The sequence below is a fragment of the Oncorhynchus masou genome, chromosome 14, assembly GCF_036934945.1.
Source record: "Oncorhynchus masou masou isolate Uvic2021 chromosome 14, UVic_Omas_1.1, whole genome shotgun sequence".
NCBI classification, from domain to species: Eukaryota; Metazoa; Chordata; class Actinopteri; order Salmoniformes; family Salmonidae; genus Oncorhynchus; species Oncorhynchus masou.
In genome coordinates, this window is record NC_088225.1 from 10,887,203 (window position 1) to 10,901,699 (window position 14,497).

The following is a 14,497-nucleotide window of genomic DNA, read 5'->3' on the forward strand; positions in this document are numbered from 1 at the left end:
TAGCAACGTCTCGTTGACACAGACTAACAAACACCTATTGAGTCATGCATCTTTAATAAGTAATAGGAAGGCAATATAGGTTTAATAATTGTATAGAACAAGTTTCCACAAGTAAAAAGAGGCAGCGATATTGAATCAAGTAATCTTAGTTCAATTATTCGGACAAGTAGATGCTTTGAACAAAGCAAATTACAATACATAACATTCATACACCAAAACCATCGACACACCAAAACCATCGACACAGATATAAGCAGCTTTAAATCCAATTAACTCCCTTCTATTACACTAGCTCTGAGCATTTTACATTTATTACCAAATTGACCCCAGAAAAATGATTCTGTAAATCAAGATATCAATTGAGCTGGGGGGTTTTCCAAAAAAAGATGAGTTCCTGCAATATTACACTCACAGGATTTTGAGTAGGCCTACACCTTGCCCTCTACAGGTCATGACTACTTCTACACTGTCATAGTGAAACAAAGTAACTAAGATAAAATGTTTGCATATCACAGAACATGCATTTATTTGACACTTCTCAATATTACTGACCACATACCTATACTGCAGTTGATTTAACAAAAGGAACGTTTAAACCTCCCCACCTTCAAAATGTCTTGGTTGTAGTGCCTTCCACCCATCAAGTGTGATCAAAATTTGCGACTTAGTTATGCATACATTTATTTTTTTACATATGGGTGGTCCCGGGAATCGAACCCACTATCCTACAAGCGCAATGCTCTACAGAGTATCCTAATCACTTTTAATCTTGATTGGGTAATTTTCTGTTTTGAAATACCCAATGCTAAAATATAATCCAATTGCCTGAAACTATTGGATAGGTGGTAGCAGGTTTCCCAACTCTCTCCTAGGGCCCTCACAGACATTTTAACTGGCACACCTGATTCAATTAGTCAAGGAACCAAGCCAGATGTGCTTTAGGGGTGAAACTTCTGGGGGGGGGGGGGGCTTGGGAATCCCTGGTGAAGAAGCTGCTTCAAGAGTGCCTAGGGGTAATTCAACCCCAACAATCCAGGCATTGTTCAGTTACAACTTTGTGCATCCTTTATCATAAATTCAACACTGCCAACAGATTCATTCAATATTTTGATGAACATAACAATATAATGAACATATTCCTGAATGAACTGCACAACTCCTTCATTTATCACAAACTTGGAAGTTACTCCTTGTTAAACAAAGTATAACCCTACTACCCTAGATGAAGGCACAACTAACTGGCTTTGTCCTCACCGAACACTTAGCAAAGGCTATTTTGTTTTTAGAGCCCTAATATGGCACTAATCTGTGGCAGCAGTCAAATAAATCCTGTCATACCTCCATTTCATCAAAAGGGGGTGTAGAACAGCTCGATGTGACATGAAATAAAGGCAGCATCATCAGCCAGATGTCCAGCTGGTCCTGGAGAGATACTGGGTGTGTAGGCTTTTGTTCCAGCCCAGCTCATATACACCAGATTTTAAAAAAAATAACATGTTTTAAATAAAAGCCTGAGCACACAGGAGTGTTTCCTGGTTTAAGGTGAGGTGGGGCTCCCTCGCCCCTCAGTCAGGGTCTTAAAGTGCACAGATAAAGCCTCTTCCTCTGGGTGCGGGGGTCTCCTGAAGTCCTCACGTGTCACCACGTAGCCTACCAGAATCCCAAATGCTACTAGCAGCAGTCCTAGCATGTTACCAAGGATCCCCTCTGGGGCAAACTGTGAATATGTGTGTCTGGGAAGAAAAAAGATTTGTATTATATCATAATGGAGTTTTATGATACAGTACAAAGAATCATTAGTTATATTTCCATGTGACTTATCAAGAGGATCTTAAGCATAACATATGGCACCAAACAGGAGAATGAGTCATCATGTGCAAAGACTCAACATCATTAAAATCCATGTCTGACCACATTGTCATAAAGATAGCCCAGACAGCAAAAACCCAGCTTTCCACAAAAACCCTGTACAATAATTAACTCCCCTATGATTTAGCAGGGTAGAGCTGGGCAAAGTAGTAGCACTTCAACATCATCCAAAGTGACAAACACACCACTGACTTGAACATCTGGCACGTCTCTTACCATATGACCTTTTTTTTAACCCTGTTTTCATGGTATCCAATTGGTCGTCTCATCACTGCAACTACCTTACGGACTCGGGAGCCGTGCGTCCTCCGAAACACAACCCAAGCCGCACTGCTTCTTGACACAACGGCCACTTACCCCTCGGAAGGCAGCCGCACCAATGTGTCAGAGGAAACACAGCACACCTGGCGTCAGTGTGCACTGCACCTGGCCCGCCACAAGAGTCGCTAGTGCACGATGGGACAGGAACATCCCTGCCGGCCAAACCCTCCCCTAACCCGGACGACTCTGGGCCAATTGTGCGCCGCCCCATGGGTCTCCCCGTCGCGGCTGGCTGCGACAGAACCTGGAATCGAACCCAGAATCTCTAGTGGCACTGATGCACTGCCTTGCACCACTCGGGAGGCCCAACAAATGACTTTGCACCCAATATGTGTGCATTTCTGTATTTTAGCATACCACTTCAAATCCAAGCCATTTGTATACATTTCTTAATTGTACGTAGTGGTAGTATATTGTAACGGAGCCCCTGCATAGTAATACTCACTGGATACTGAAAAACAATTTCTCTGAAATGCCTAATAGGCAGGTGGCTAGGGACATGGCGAGCATGGCCAGCCCAAAGAAGACATGTAGTGGCAGGTACCAGCTCCGCAGCGCCATTAACGTCCCAGGGAAGAGGAAGAAACCAAGCCCCATCAGCCACTGAGGGAGTAGAGGACCAACGTTATTAAACGATTATGCCTATTAGAACGCAATATGAGAGCTACTGCCTGTATACAGCTAGGTTCTCAGTGCAAACAATACATTAATTGGTATTCTGATACAAAGAAAAAGTTGAAATTATTAGCTTGGTTTTTGTGTGTGCGCGTGACTGCATGTGTGCACAGGAGAGGCGAGGGCTGACCTGTACAGAGAAGAGAACAAAGGTGAGCATGCCACACCAGCTGTGGAGGGAGTACATGTTGGGGATCTTGTTATGATTATGGAAGTCAAACACAGCCACGATACCTGAGGAGATGCAATGAGACATGCTGTCAATCTTTCCCATTCATTTTGTATAGAACTATGTTGATCAATTATGACTTGGTACATAATCAATGAATGTTACTCTTTAGTGGGGGTTTTTACCTGCCTCCATGTATGGATATGAGGGCATGATGACCCTGCTTGCAAACCAAATGTTTGAGTCAGTAAGGATTGCCTGAAGCCAGATTGCAGCATTTACATTGATGACCGGTTTGGAGACACCTGCCTGTTTCCATGACTACTCCAGACCTCAGTACATGACGCAGGCTACTGTGATTCAGCTTTACACTCCCATGCCGCACCACTGATTCGTGGTTAGCATGCGCAGTCATCTCATGTTACCCATGTTCATAGCCTACTACATTCGTACTTCTTTTTGCCAGTTCCCTTATATTTTGAGGAGCCATGCCATCACCATTAGTTTCTCCTCACCATCTCTTGGCTCACCATCTCTTAGCGAACTTGAACAAAATAACGATGATCTGTGCGTCTACCCTAGCTGTGGGCCTGAATTAGAGGTCGATCTATTATGATTTCTCAATGCCGATTGGACAAAAAAAAAGCCGATAACGATTAGTCGGCCGATTTTTATTTCTATACATATGTAATAATGACAATTACAAAAATACTGAATGATCAACGAACACTTATTTTAACTTAATATAATACATAAAGAAAATAAATTCAGTCTCATAATGAAACCTGTTCAATTTGGTTTAAATATTAGTGTTGGAGAAGGTAAAAGTGCAATATTTGCCATGTAAAAAATATAACGCTGAAGTTCCTTGCTCCGAACATGAGAACATATGAAAGCTGGTGGTTCCTTTTAACATGAGTCTTCAATATTCCCAGGTAAGAAGTTTTAGGTTGTAGTTATAGGGCTCTCTATACCATTTGTATTTCATATACCTTTGACTATTGGATGTTCTTATAGGCACTATAGTATTGCCAGCCTAATCTCGGGAGTTGATTGGCTTGAAGTGATAAACAGCGCTGTGCTTCAAGCATTGCTAAGAGCTGCTGGCAAACGCAGTAAAATGACGTTTGAATGAATGCTTACGAGCCTGCTGCTGCCTACCACCGCTCAGTCAGACTGCTCTATCAAATCATACACTTAATTATAATAAACCCAGCAATACGAACCTTTGGTCATTAATCTGGTCAAATCCGGAAACTATCATTTCGAAAACAAAAAGTTTCAGTGAAATACGGAACCGTTCCGTATTTTATCGAACGGGTGGCAAGTCTAAATATTGCTGTTACATTGCACAACCTTCAATGTTACATCATAATTATGTTAAATTCTGGCAAATTAATTACGGTCTTTGTTAGAAATTGTCTTCACACAGTTAGCAACGAGCCAGGCGGCCCAAATGGCTGCATATACCCTGACTCTGCTTGCACTGAACGCAAGAGAAGTGACAATTTCCCTAGTTAATATTACCTGCTAACATGAATTTCTTAAAATATATACTTGTATTGATTTTAAAGCATTGATGTTTATGGTTGTGCAACGATTGTGCTTTTTTCACAAATTAGCTTTTGTTAAGTCATCTGTTTGGCGAAGTTGAAGTAGGTTGTGATTCGATGATAAATTAACAGGCACTGCAACGCAAGACAAGGTAGTTAACTAGTAATTGTGAATATTTTTTATAAGATATGTTTAATGCTAGCTAGCAACTTACCTTGGCTCCTTGCTGCCACAAGGTCCTTTTGATGCTGCACTGGTGTAACAGGTGGTCAGCCTGCCACGCAGTCTCCTCATGGATTGCAATGTAATCGGCATCCAAAAAGGCCGATTATCGATTGTTATGAAAACTTGAACTCGGCCCTAATTAGTAGGCCAAGCCGATTAATCGGTCAACCTCTAGTCTGAATGACTGATCTGGCCCTAGAAAACCTATTTATGACCCTCCGATAGATAAGTCCACTTGTTTGCCCCACCATGTAAGACATGTCACATATATATAATATTTTCAACTAGCTAGGTTAGGCATCTTCCTTTTATACACAATAGCTACGAATTTAAATTAGTTTAGAATGTTTGGGTTCAAGGGGAAAGGGTCAAAACAACAAGTCTTGTCCATAGGCAGACACCCACACAGGCCTTACCCACTATGCTGATAATGAGGGCAAGAAGGTGGAGCACAGCATGGAGAACCTTGACGTTGCGTTTGCTTTCATTCCTAAATACTCTGTACACCAGGATCGCTGTGAGAGACAAACAAGGCCGGTTAACATTCACATAAGACTATTCAAATAGAATCATTTCCACAACATGATAATAATGAAGTCTGTCTAAATATACAGTGATCAGACTTTACAACGTTCACACGTAGTACATGGAATATGTAAATTAATTGTAACATGATTATACACTAATTTGAAATAAAACAGTTAACCGTCAAAGCATTGCTTTTGCACCTTAATCTGCTGTAACCATTTAAAAGGTTAGTCATTACTTTTGTCATAGTACCATAATCACACCAAGGGCAATAACAGGTATGAGGCTACAAAAGAAAGGGTGAATCAGGGTAGTTATGGAGGTGTTTTAGTCCCAGTGAGCTTGAGGTGAAGGTTAAGTAAGCTGAGGCTTTGAGTGGGGCAGAAGTCATTCAACAAGACCACTGGAATGCATTTTCAAACACTTGACAAGTCGCTGCCACCAAGAGGGTTGGTTAGCATAAAAATGTTGCAGAAATGCTAAGAGAACACAACAAACAACTCTTCAACTGAGTTCCTGTATTATTACAATTATTAAGACATTAACCTTGCAGAAACACAAACAACGTTCCAGGCAAAATGTATTTGCTGTGTGTCTCCCGATCCCACTAAGGACAGCTGGTTTCCCTGGAGGGTGTTTTAATTTCAGCTCCATTTGGACTGACCGCTCACACTAATGGCTAAGAGAACATTAGTTTAATGTCCTAATTCAATTGCTGTCGCAAGGTTAGGAATCAAAAGGCTACAGCTGACTTAACAAGCAGCTGTTTTATTTGACACCACAAAGGAGATTTTATTTACATTATTGTCAGTGGCTGAATAACTTATTTTTGTCATTACAGTCAGAATTCAGGGACCAATGGAAAACTTTTGCTTTCATTGCAACTGTTTTCCAGTAAGTGTTTATTTTTTAAATGTTTATTTCACCTTTATTTAACCCGGTAGGCTAGTTGAGAACAAGTTCTCATTTACAACTGCGACCTGGCCAAGATAAAGCATAGCAGTGTGAACAGACAACACAGAGTTACACATGGAGTAAACAATAAACAAGTCAATAACATAGAAAGAAAAGAAAAGAGTCTATATACATTGTGCAAAAGGCATGAGGAGGTAGGTGAAAAATTACAATTTATCAGATTAATACTGGAGTGATAAATGATCAGATGGTCATGTGCAGGTAGAGATACTGGTGTGCAAAAGAGCAGAAAAGTAAATAAATAAAAACAGTATGGGGATGAGGTAGGTAAATTTACCGATTGACTATGGACAGCTGCAGCGATCGGTTAGCTGCTCAGATAGATGTTTAAAGTTGGTGAGGGAGAGAAGTCTCCAACTTCAACAATTTTTGCAATTCGTTCCAGTCACAGGCAGCAGAGAACTGGACTTTATCATAGTACTATTTATGGGAACAAATCCCTGCAATAGTCATTTCTCTCACACAGAGGGGGAAAAACAACAGCCTAGAAACAAACAAAAAATAGTCTTGGCTCCTCCCACCTTAATAGCATTAGGATGTATTCCTGTTGCAGGGTGTGCCCTTAGGCCTTTGCCTGAGCCCTGTGTAGCATTAGCTTAGCATCACACTAATGCAATAGGTCAGAAGACCCCTGGGCTAACAGAGCAGACAGAGAAGACAACTGCCATTGTGGCTCAAAGACACACTGTGGCTTCAGCTTCCCTCTGTTCATTTACCGCCATCTCTCCATGCTACCAGTAAATCAAATTATTTTGGTTGCATACATATATTTAGCAGATGTTATTGCGGGTGTAGCAAAATGCTCGTTTTCCTAGCCCCAACAGTGCAATAATATCTAACAATACACACAAAACTAAAAGTAAAGTGAAGAAATATTAGGACTAGCAATGTCGAGTCCTGTGTGTGTGTGAGATATATACACCGGACTCAACATTGTATACATGTATGATGGGATGTATAGACAGTATATGGATAGAATATCTGAAGAATACATTGATATTAATAGTATATGTACAGCAATAGTTAAATAAGATGCGCCTCGACTAGAATACAGTATTTACATATTAAGTGGGTTAAACTGTATGTAAACATTATTAAAGTGACCAGTGTTCCATCCTTGTCTGTGTACATACGGCAGCAGTAATGAGAGCTACTGTATTGCGCTACATTACCAATTCAATCACTGGGACAGTGAGCCATTAATTAACAAAATTCCTGGAGGAATGGTTCATTCTAATTTTAGTTGGTTTAATTCTGCCCTACCATCTCCATAGAGAAAGACCAGGCCCAGGACCATGCAGAGGGGATGTACATTGAACTCCTGTCCTGAACCATCCCAGGCGTAGCCTCCATGATAGCTGCCCATCCACACGCCCGTGATCACCACACAGGCCAGACCCAGAACCTGAGTCCCCCCCACATACCACGGGAAGGAGCCCAGGCCTTGCACAGCCCGCTGAGGGCTATCTTCCATGGTCTGTCTTGAAGGGATAGAAAGAGAGGGGGAGAATGATGGTTTTGTCCAGTGGTGGAAAAAAAAGCATAATGACTAGTTTCCTGACTGAAACAACCAGGAAAACCTCCAGGCCCCTGTTAAATCCCACCTATAGCTTTCTGAAAAGACCATTGACTCATGGATGAACAAAACCTGTGATCTGAATCTTTACCTCGTCTCTTACCAGTCACCAACCTAAAAGAGTCAGAGAAATAACCAAATATTGTTTCAGCCTAGTCATGTCTCCGGGATTGAGAAACACAAGCGTCCTCTTCCTGCGCTGCTTCTGGGCTTATTTGATGATGTGATGGGAGACTGCAGAGCTCTAAACTGGGGAAACTTGATCACATCCATGTGAAAAACACTTACATGACTAGGTGTTTGCTCTTCAGTTGAATAACAGTTTGTTAAAGGCTATGAGTATGACTGTATTCAAAGTGTCATTGTGATTGTGTATTGAGTTTAATATTTGTTATAAGAGTAGGACAGCGTTTATCCAAAGTGTGAGAACTTTTGCAGCAGGTTAGGAGAATTAAGCTAGTAGGTTAGAATAATTTGGGTTAGAAAATAGTTAACCTGCTACGAAACGTCACAACCCTTATTTTAGGCTACTGATTGGATATGAGATGAATGCACGTCAGAAACAAGAACCAAATATCGCGCATGGTGTGAGACATGTAATTAAATGCACGCAAAATATTGACAAACAAAACACTATTTATAGGCTATCCTCGACTATAATGTTGGATACCACACGTCCAGGAGCTCTATCCTAACCTCATACAACTTCAAGCGCAAACATCCGTATGGTAGGACATGTTCCACTTACCGTTTGGTCCTCAAATAACCTGCTTTCCCAGCAAGTCTGAGAGGGAGTGGATATCCTTGTTCCGCTCCTTTTGAGTGTTTTGGACTGGTTCCTAGATACGCCTACAATTTTCGTAGTTACCTCATTACTAAAGAAACACCATAAAGTCCTATAGCATAGGCCTGCCACTAAATATTTCACAATAAGCTTTATCTTTATATTATTCGCTCCAAAAAAAACGCCCGTGTGGGTGGATCTGTCGACTGGTCGTGACAGAAACAGTGGCGCAGCTAAACGTTGAGTTGACAGAGAAATACGTTATACACTCCCCTTCCCTTCAATTAGCATCAAATGTAGAGGAGGGAGGAGCACAAACAGCCTTCAGAGAGGATGATGTCTGGCACCGCACTGACGAAAATGTCCAAAGGTCTATTACCTTGGCTACTCAGAGCGTCCTTGCAGATGCAGAACCGGCATTGAAACAAAACAATCCATTAAAAAGGCATAATGACCAATTAGTTGACTGCTTTAATTGATACTGATGCATATTGGATAAAGATGGGCTGTGCGATCTTGTCTGCTCGTTTAGACAGACAGCCCAATTCTGAACTTTTTAAACGAATTGGTCTTTTGACTAATCAGACTAACATTTTTGCCAGAAAATTTTTATCCAGAATAGATCAATATTTTATATCAATATTTTGTTTTATTGTATTATTAGTATGATTTTTAAGGGGGTGCTGCAGCACCCTTAGCATCCCTACTTCCCGAGGCTATGAACCTATGGTAAAATACGGTGGTAGATCATTGATGTTATGGGGCTGTTTTGCTTCCACTGGACCTGGGGCCCTTGTTAAGGTCAACAGCATCATGAACTTTACCAAGTACCAAGACATTTTAGCCCAAAACCTGGTTGCCTCTGCTAGGTAGAGGCCAAGTGGACCATCCAGCAAGACAATAACCCCAAACACTAATTAAAATCCACAAAGAAATGGTTAATTGACAACAAAATCAACATTTTACAATGGCCATCTCAGTCTCTGGGCTTGAACCCCATTGAAAACCTGTGGTTTGAATTGAAGAGGGCAGTCCATAAGAGCAGAGGAAGGATATCAAGGATCTGGAAAGATTCTGTATGGAGGAATGGTCTAAGATCCCTCCCAATGAGTTCTCCAATCTCATAAAACTTTTTAGAAAAAGGCTGTGTCATTATCATCGCGAGGGGAGGGTACTAGTGTATTGAAACCAGGGGTTAACTTGTTAAACACGTTTTTTTCTCTGAGCAACTGTATTATTATAAATTAATATGATTTCCACGTTTTTTTTAGAATACAATACAGCCTAGCTCAGTATGTTTTGCTAATTTTTATCAAGGGTGCCAATTATTATGGACATGGCTATCTGAATAGTTTAGCAACTTCATCTGCTAGGTTTAATGTTGAAAATCTAGGTTTATCCCACAAATCGGTCTAAAAAATATTTTGTCTGGATGCATAATATTAATTAGAACATTTAGTTAATTAAAGGTAGACCTCGCGAAATGATGTTGCCACGAGGAGCACCACAGATATTGAGATGAGCGAGATGCAAGACTTCTCTCTCACGCAGTCACAATCAATATCTGCGCATGTGAGAAGTTGAGCCTCGCGCCCTTATTTGTTGTGGAAATTGACCCACTATGCCGCTTACTTTGTGCGGAAATTGACCCGCTATGCTGTTTACATTCTGAATCTACGTCATATAGCTGAGTCTACATTCAAATCACACATCTCAGCAAAACACCACACCAAAACATTCGATGGCAGAATTTGGAAGCTCCGCTTGTGAATATACCACTTCCCCAAATTATCCATAAGAGGGAGACAAAGACTTCAGGACTTCGTGACCAAAGGCTGCGTTACGCTTGATAGTTCACGGAAGGAAATTTGCCGTAGCCCCAATGTGATTTCCGGGAGTAGGCTAATATAGAAGCAGACACTTTCAAAGTTTTGTAGTAAAGGAAAACTATGCCCTCAAAATAAGACCTCATTAAATACTTGTTGTATTATGTTTATTAAATCATTTTAATTTGAATGTTAACATGTTCACTTAGAATCTCACTTTGAAAAGGCCGCAGGACTTCCATTTCTCTGTCACTAACAAATGCACTCATGGGTGGTAACTCTACAGGTTACTCGAAAGACAAGGCACTCTGGGAACTCAGGCTTTACACTTAAGTAAGTTAATTTAATTTAACACTGAAAAATGTGGACCCATACAGACACTCAGGGTTGATTTAACATTATGGAATTTGCTGTACTCATTTTGCCATGGGGCAGAGATATTTTTTTGCAGTTTTACAGCATATTTCCTGCAATTCAACACATTTTGCCAAGACATATGCCATGTTAATGATATCTGAGGGAGAGTGAATAACAAAATGAATGGGGGCTCCTAGAAGTCAAGGCCCCTAGGCACATGCCCTGCCTGCACGGTCGGTATTCAGTCATGGTTACTACAAGTTTAGATAGCTGGCTAGACTCATTTATATATCCATAAAACAGAACACAACCAAATTTCTAAATTGCGCTTTGTGTATTCTACTATTGCAACTGTAGGTTAAGACCCCTACGTAGTAAAACGGTTTTGTAAGAATTATTTTCTGGTAAGCAATTGCTTATGTCGCTTATCCCTGGAGCCGGCCCTGCTGCTCTTGTCCAGAGGTCTGGGTTATTCTGGCATAGTCCGTTAGAAACTTGCCTCTGTATGCTACCTCAGGAGCCACAGTTCAAGTCCCCAAAATTTGAGTAGCACGTTGGGTTCATTAGACCTATTGGGCCAGGTCTCAGAGAAGTGATGTTGCGTCACGGGGAACTAACCATTGTAGCCTATGTGAAGGTTGCACTCTATGGTTGATCTCCCTCCTTAGTAGGCTAGTGTGCAGACAGACAGACTGATCATTCCCACACTCTGTTGATTGTTCTAAAATAACTATATTTGCTATTTGTATCATGTAGATAGTCATAAATGGGAAGGTACAAAAACAGCCAACTTTTGCTTTACTGAAACTCAATTGACGTGTCTAGGCCAATGTTTGACTTATGACATCTTACTTTATGTTCTAAGTGGGGCACATTTCATATTTCAATTGAAGATGGCTCTCTCTCTTATTAGGTGTGTGGATGAAGGCACTACCCCCATGATGCCGAAAAAAACGGATAAAGAGACAAACATCAGTAAGTTAACTAATAGCCATTTGGTTCATGTTTGAGCTTTTTTACTTGTAATGGAAGGAAAATGAAAGGTGTAGAAGGAACATGCACATACTGCATATTATAAGACATACATCAACATGGCTATAGGTAGAGTAGGCTATGGTTACTCCCCCAAACAAGGCTGTGACCACCATGCCTTATCAATCTCTCTCGTCTTTGTGGCGGTCACATGACCATAAACATACAAAAAAGCCTGCGGCAACGTCATTCCACCCAAATATATTATTATGAAAGAAAGGTACCAACACATTTTGAATGATCCCAAAAGGTTAAGACGGTCTTTGTCAGACTTAACCCATATGAAAAAAGTAGGAGCATTTATAGATGCAGACACTACTCCACTAAACTAGTCACTAAATTTGTATTGTCAGCATTTAAAATGTATTGTGTTACGATGTTGTCAGGCAGCTTTTACGGTACTTTATCTGCCTCTATTAAAAAAAGCTTTCTGGGTAAATTCATTTGAATCTAAAACCTTTTTTGTATATTCAGTTAGCCTTTAGGGATCTGCTGCATATGGTGAGAGGCATAAAGTACTTGGTAGTAGAGGAGGTAAGTGTCAATGTCATCCCTCCCATGGCTGACTCGGAGGATCTAAAGGAGAACACATCAGCGGAGAGTGAGGACCTAGTCACTGCCATTGCTGATCTGAGCACCACCTTCCCCTCTAACAGGAGCCCTGTCAGCAGAACCTCTCTGGTCTCCATTAAACAGAACACAAGCTGTTCAAATATCCGTACTTCTCTTGTTTCCTGTAAAAAGTCCTCCCTCCAGGGCTCGAACAGCAGAGCATCCCTGATTTCCAGTGAGGAACTAGCAATGGTCACACCTCTTAGCCAGGACTCAACCAGCAGAACTCCTCCATATCTGTAAAAGAGCCCTCCCACCAGGTCTCAATCAGCAGAACCTCCCTGGTGTCTTGTGAGGATCAAGCCATGGCCCTCCCTCTCAGTAAGGGCTCTAGTCACATCTCCCTGCACTCAGGAATGAGATTGATATTACATTTTCCCAGGCTTCAGCCATGGTTCAACCAGCAGAATCTCCCTGGTCTGTAAAATAGCCCTCCAGCCAAGGCACAACCAACAGACCCTCACTGGTCTCTGTAAAAGAGCCCCCCAGCCAAGGCATAACCTCTCTGGTCTCCCTTAAACAGAATTCCAGCCATTCAAACATATTTCCTCTCCTGTAAAAAGTCCTCCCACCAGGGCTTAAACAGCAGAGCCTTCCTGATTTCCAGTGAGGATCTAGCAATGGCCATACCTCTTAGCCATGGTTCAACCAGCTGAACCTCCCTGGTCTCTGGCAAATATTCAGACAGTAGAAATTAGATTAAAATTCCTGATTCCTGTATTGGTGGCTCCTTTGCAGCTGCTTGTTCAGACCATAGCAGCCCTGTGCAGGAGCTTCAGACAGCTGTGGAGATGGCGTCATTGTGTTTCAGTCAAGAAGAATCACTGGATATATCTCCCCCTATGATCATTGAGAGCATTGAGGCTCCCCTACTCACTTTAAAGACTCATCTTCCACCAAGCTTTATGTCAGCCACTCGAGGAGCATCCCTCTTGGAGAAGGTATCAACATTTGAAAATGTCATCTCTGTGTTAAGATTTCCGGGACTTTATCCTCAACTCTGTTGGTTGAGGAACAGGATGACCATTCTTCTAATTAGTCCACTTCTTTCAGTCAGAACCCACCACTCTGTGTGTCAGTTGGATCCAAACTAGGCTCAGCAGTGAAGATATCCTCTCAGGTGAGAGAGCAGTCTCCCAGCAGGACAACACCAGAGTCCTGGAGGTGGTGGAGAAGATGCAGAAGCAGCTTAAGGACACTGCATCAGAGCCCACAATTAACATGACAATCTCAGGACTCACGTCTACCAGCTGCCATCTGTACAGTCTATTGATGTATAGAGGTCAGTCAGAAGAACCCGATGGCAGAGCAAGTGAAGGGAGTGCTTTACCTCTAAATGCCTGAGCTCCTCAATTGACCAGCCCATTCAGAGACAGTAAAGAATTAATAGTGAACTTGTCTGCTGTGGCTCAGAACATAATCCGTTCTGTTTACCTGAACGTTGCTGAGATTTCCTACACTGGTGGGATAAAAGGACTGGATAACCAGTTAAGACGCAGCTTATCACCCCCCGCAGCTACTCACCCAAGCCTCTCCAGGTTCTCCTTTACCCAAATCCAGATAGCAGATTTTCTGAAAGAGCTGAAAAACCTGGACCCGTACAAATCAACTGGGCTTGACAATCTGGACCCTCTATTTCTGAAACTATCCGCCTCCATTGTTGCAACCCCTATTACCAGCCTGTTCAACCTCTCTTTCATATCGTCTGAGATCCCCAAGGATTGGAAAGCTGCCGCAGTCATCCCCCTCTTCAGAGGGGGAGACACCCTGGACCCAAACTGTTACAGACCTATATCCATCCTGCCCTGCCTATCTAAGGTCTTCGAAAGCCAAGTCAACAAACAGGTCACTGACCATCTCGAATCCCACCGTACCTTCTCCGCTGTGCAATCTGGTTTCCGAGCCGGTCACAGGTGCACCTCAGCCACGCTCAAGGTACTAAACGATATCATAACCGCCATCGATAAAAGACAGTACTGTGCAGCCGTCTTCAT

General features: G+C 41.9%; 1 protein-coding gene across 3 annotated transcripts; it reads right to left on the reverse strand.

The window, feature by feature from the left end:
- Positions 1-37: 37 nt before the first annotated feature.
- LOC135554189 (transmembrane ascorbate-dependent reductase CYB561) lies at positions 38-8,921 on the reverse strand. 3 transcript variants are annotated; one of them, XM_064986313.1, is made up of 6 exons: positions 8,641-8,921; positions 7,580-7,793; positions 5,230-5,328; positions 2,996-3,099; positions 2,636-2,793; positions 38-1,733 (listed from the first exon to the last, which is right to left on the reverse strand). In XM_064986313.1, the coding sequence occupies exons 2-6, from the start codon at positions 7,788-7,790 to the stop codon at positions 1,538-1,540; spliced, it is 768 nt and encodes a 255-aa protein (XP_064842385.1). In that variant the 5' UTR covers positions 7,791-7,793; positions 8,641-8,921; the 3' UTR covers positions 38-1,537. The 3 variants fall into 3 exon arrangements, with proteins under 3 accessions (XP_064842385.1, XP_064842384.1, XP_064842386.1); XM_064986312.1 differs by having other exon boundaries at positions 7,580-7,797; XM_064986314.1 differs by lacking the exon at positions 5,230-5,328 and having other exon boundaries at positions 7,580-7,797.
- Positions 8,922-14,497: the final 5,576 nt, after the last annotated feature.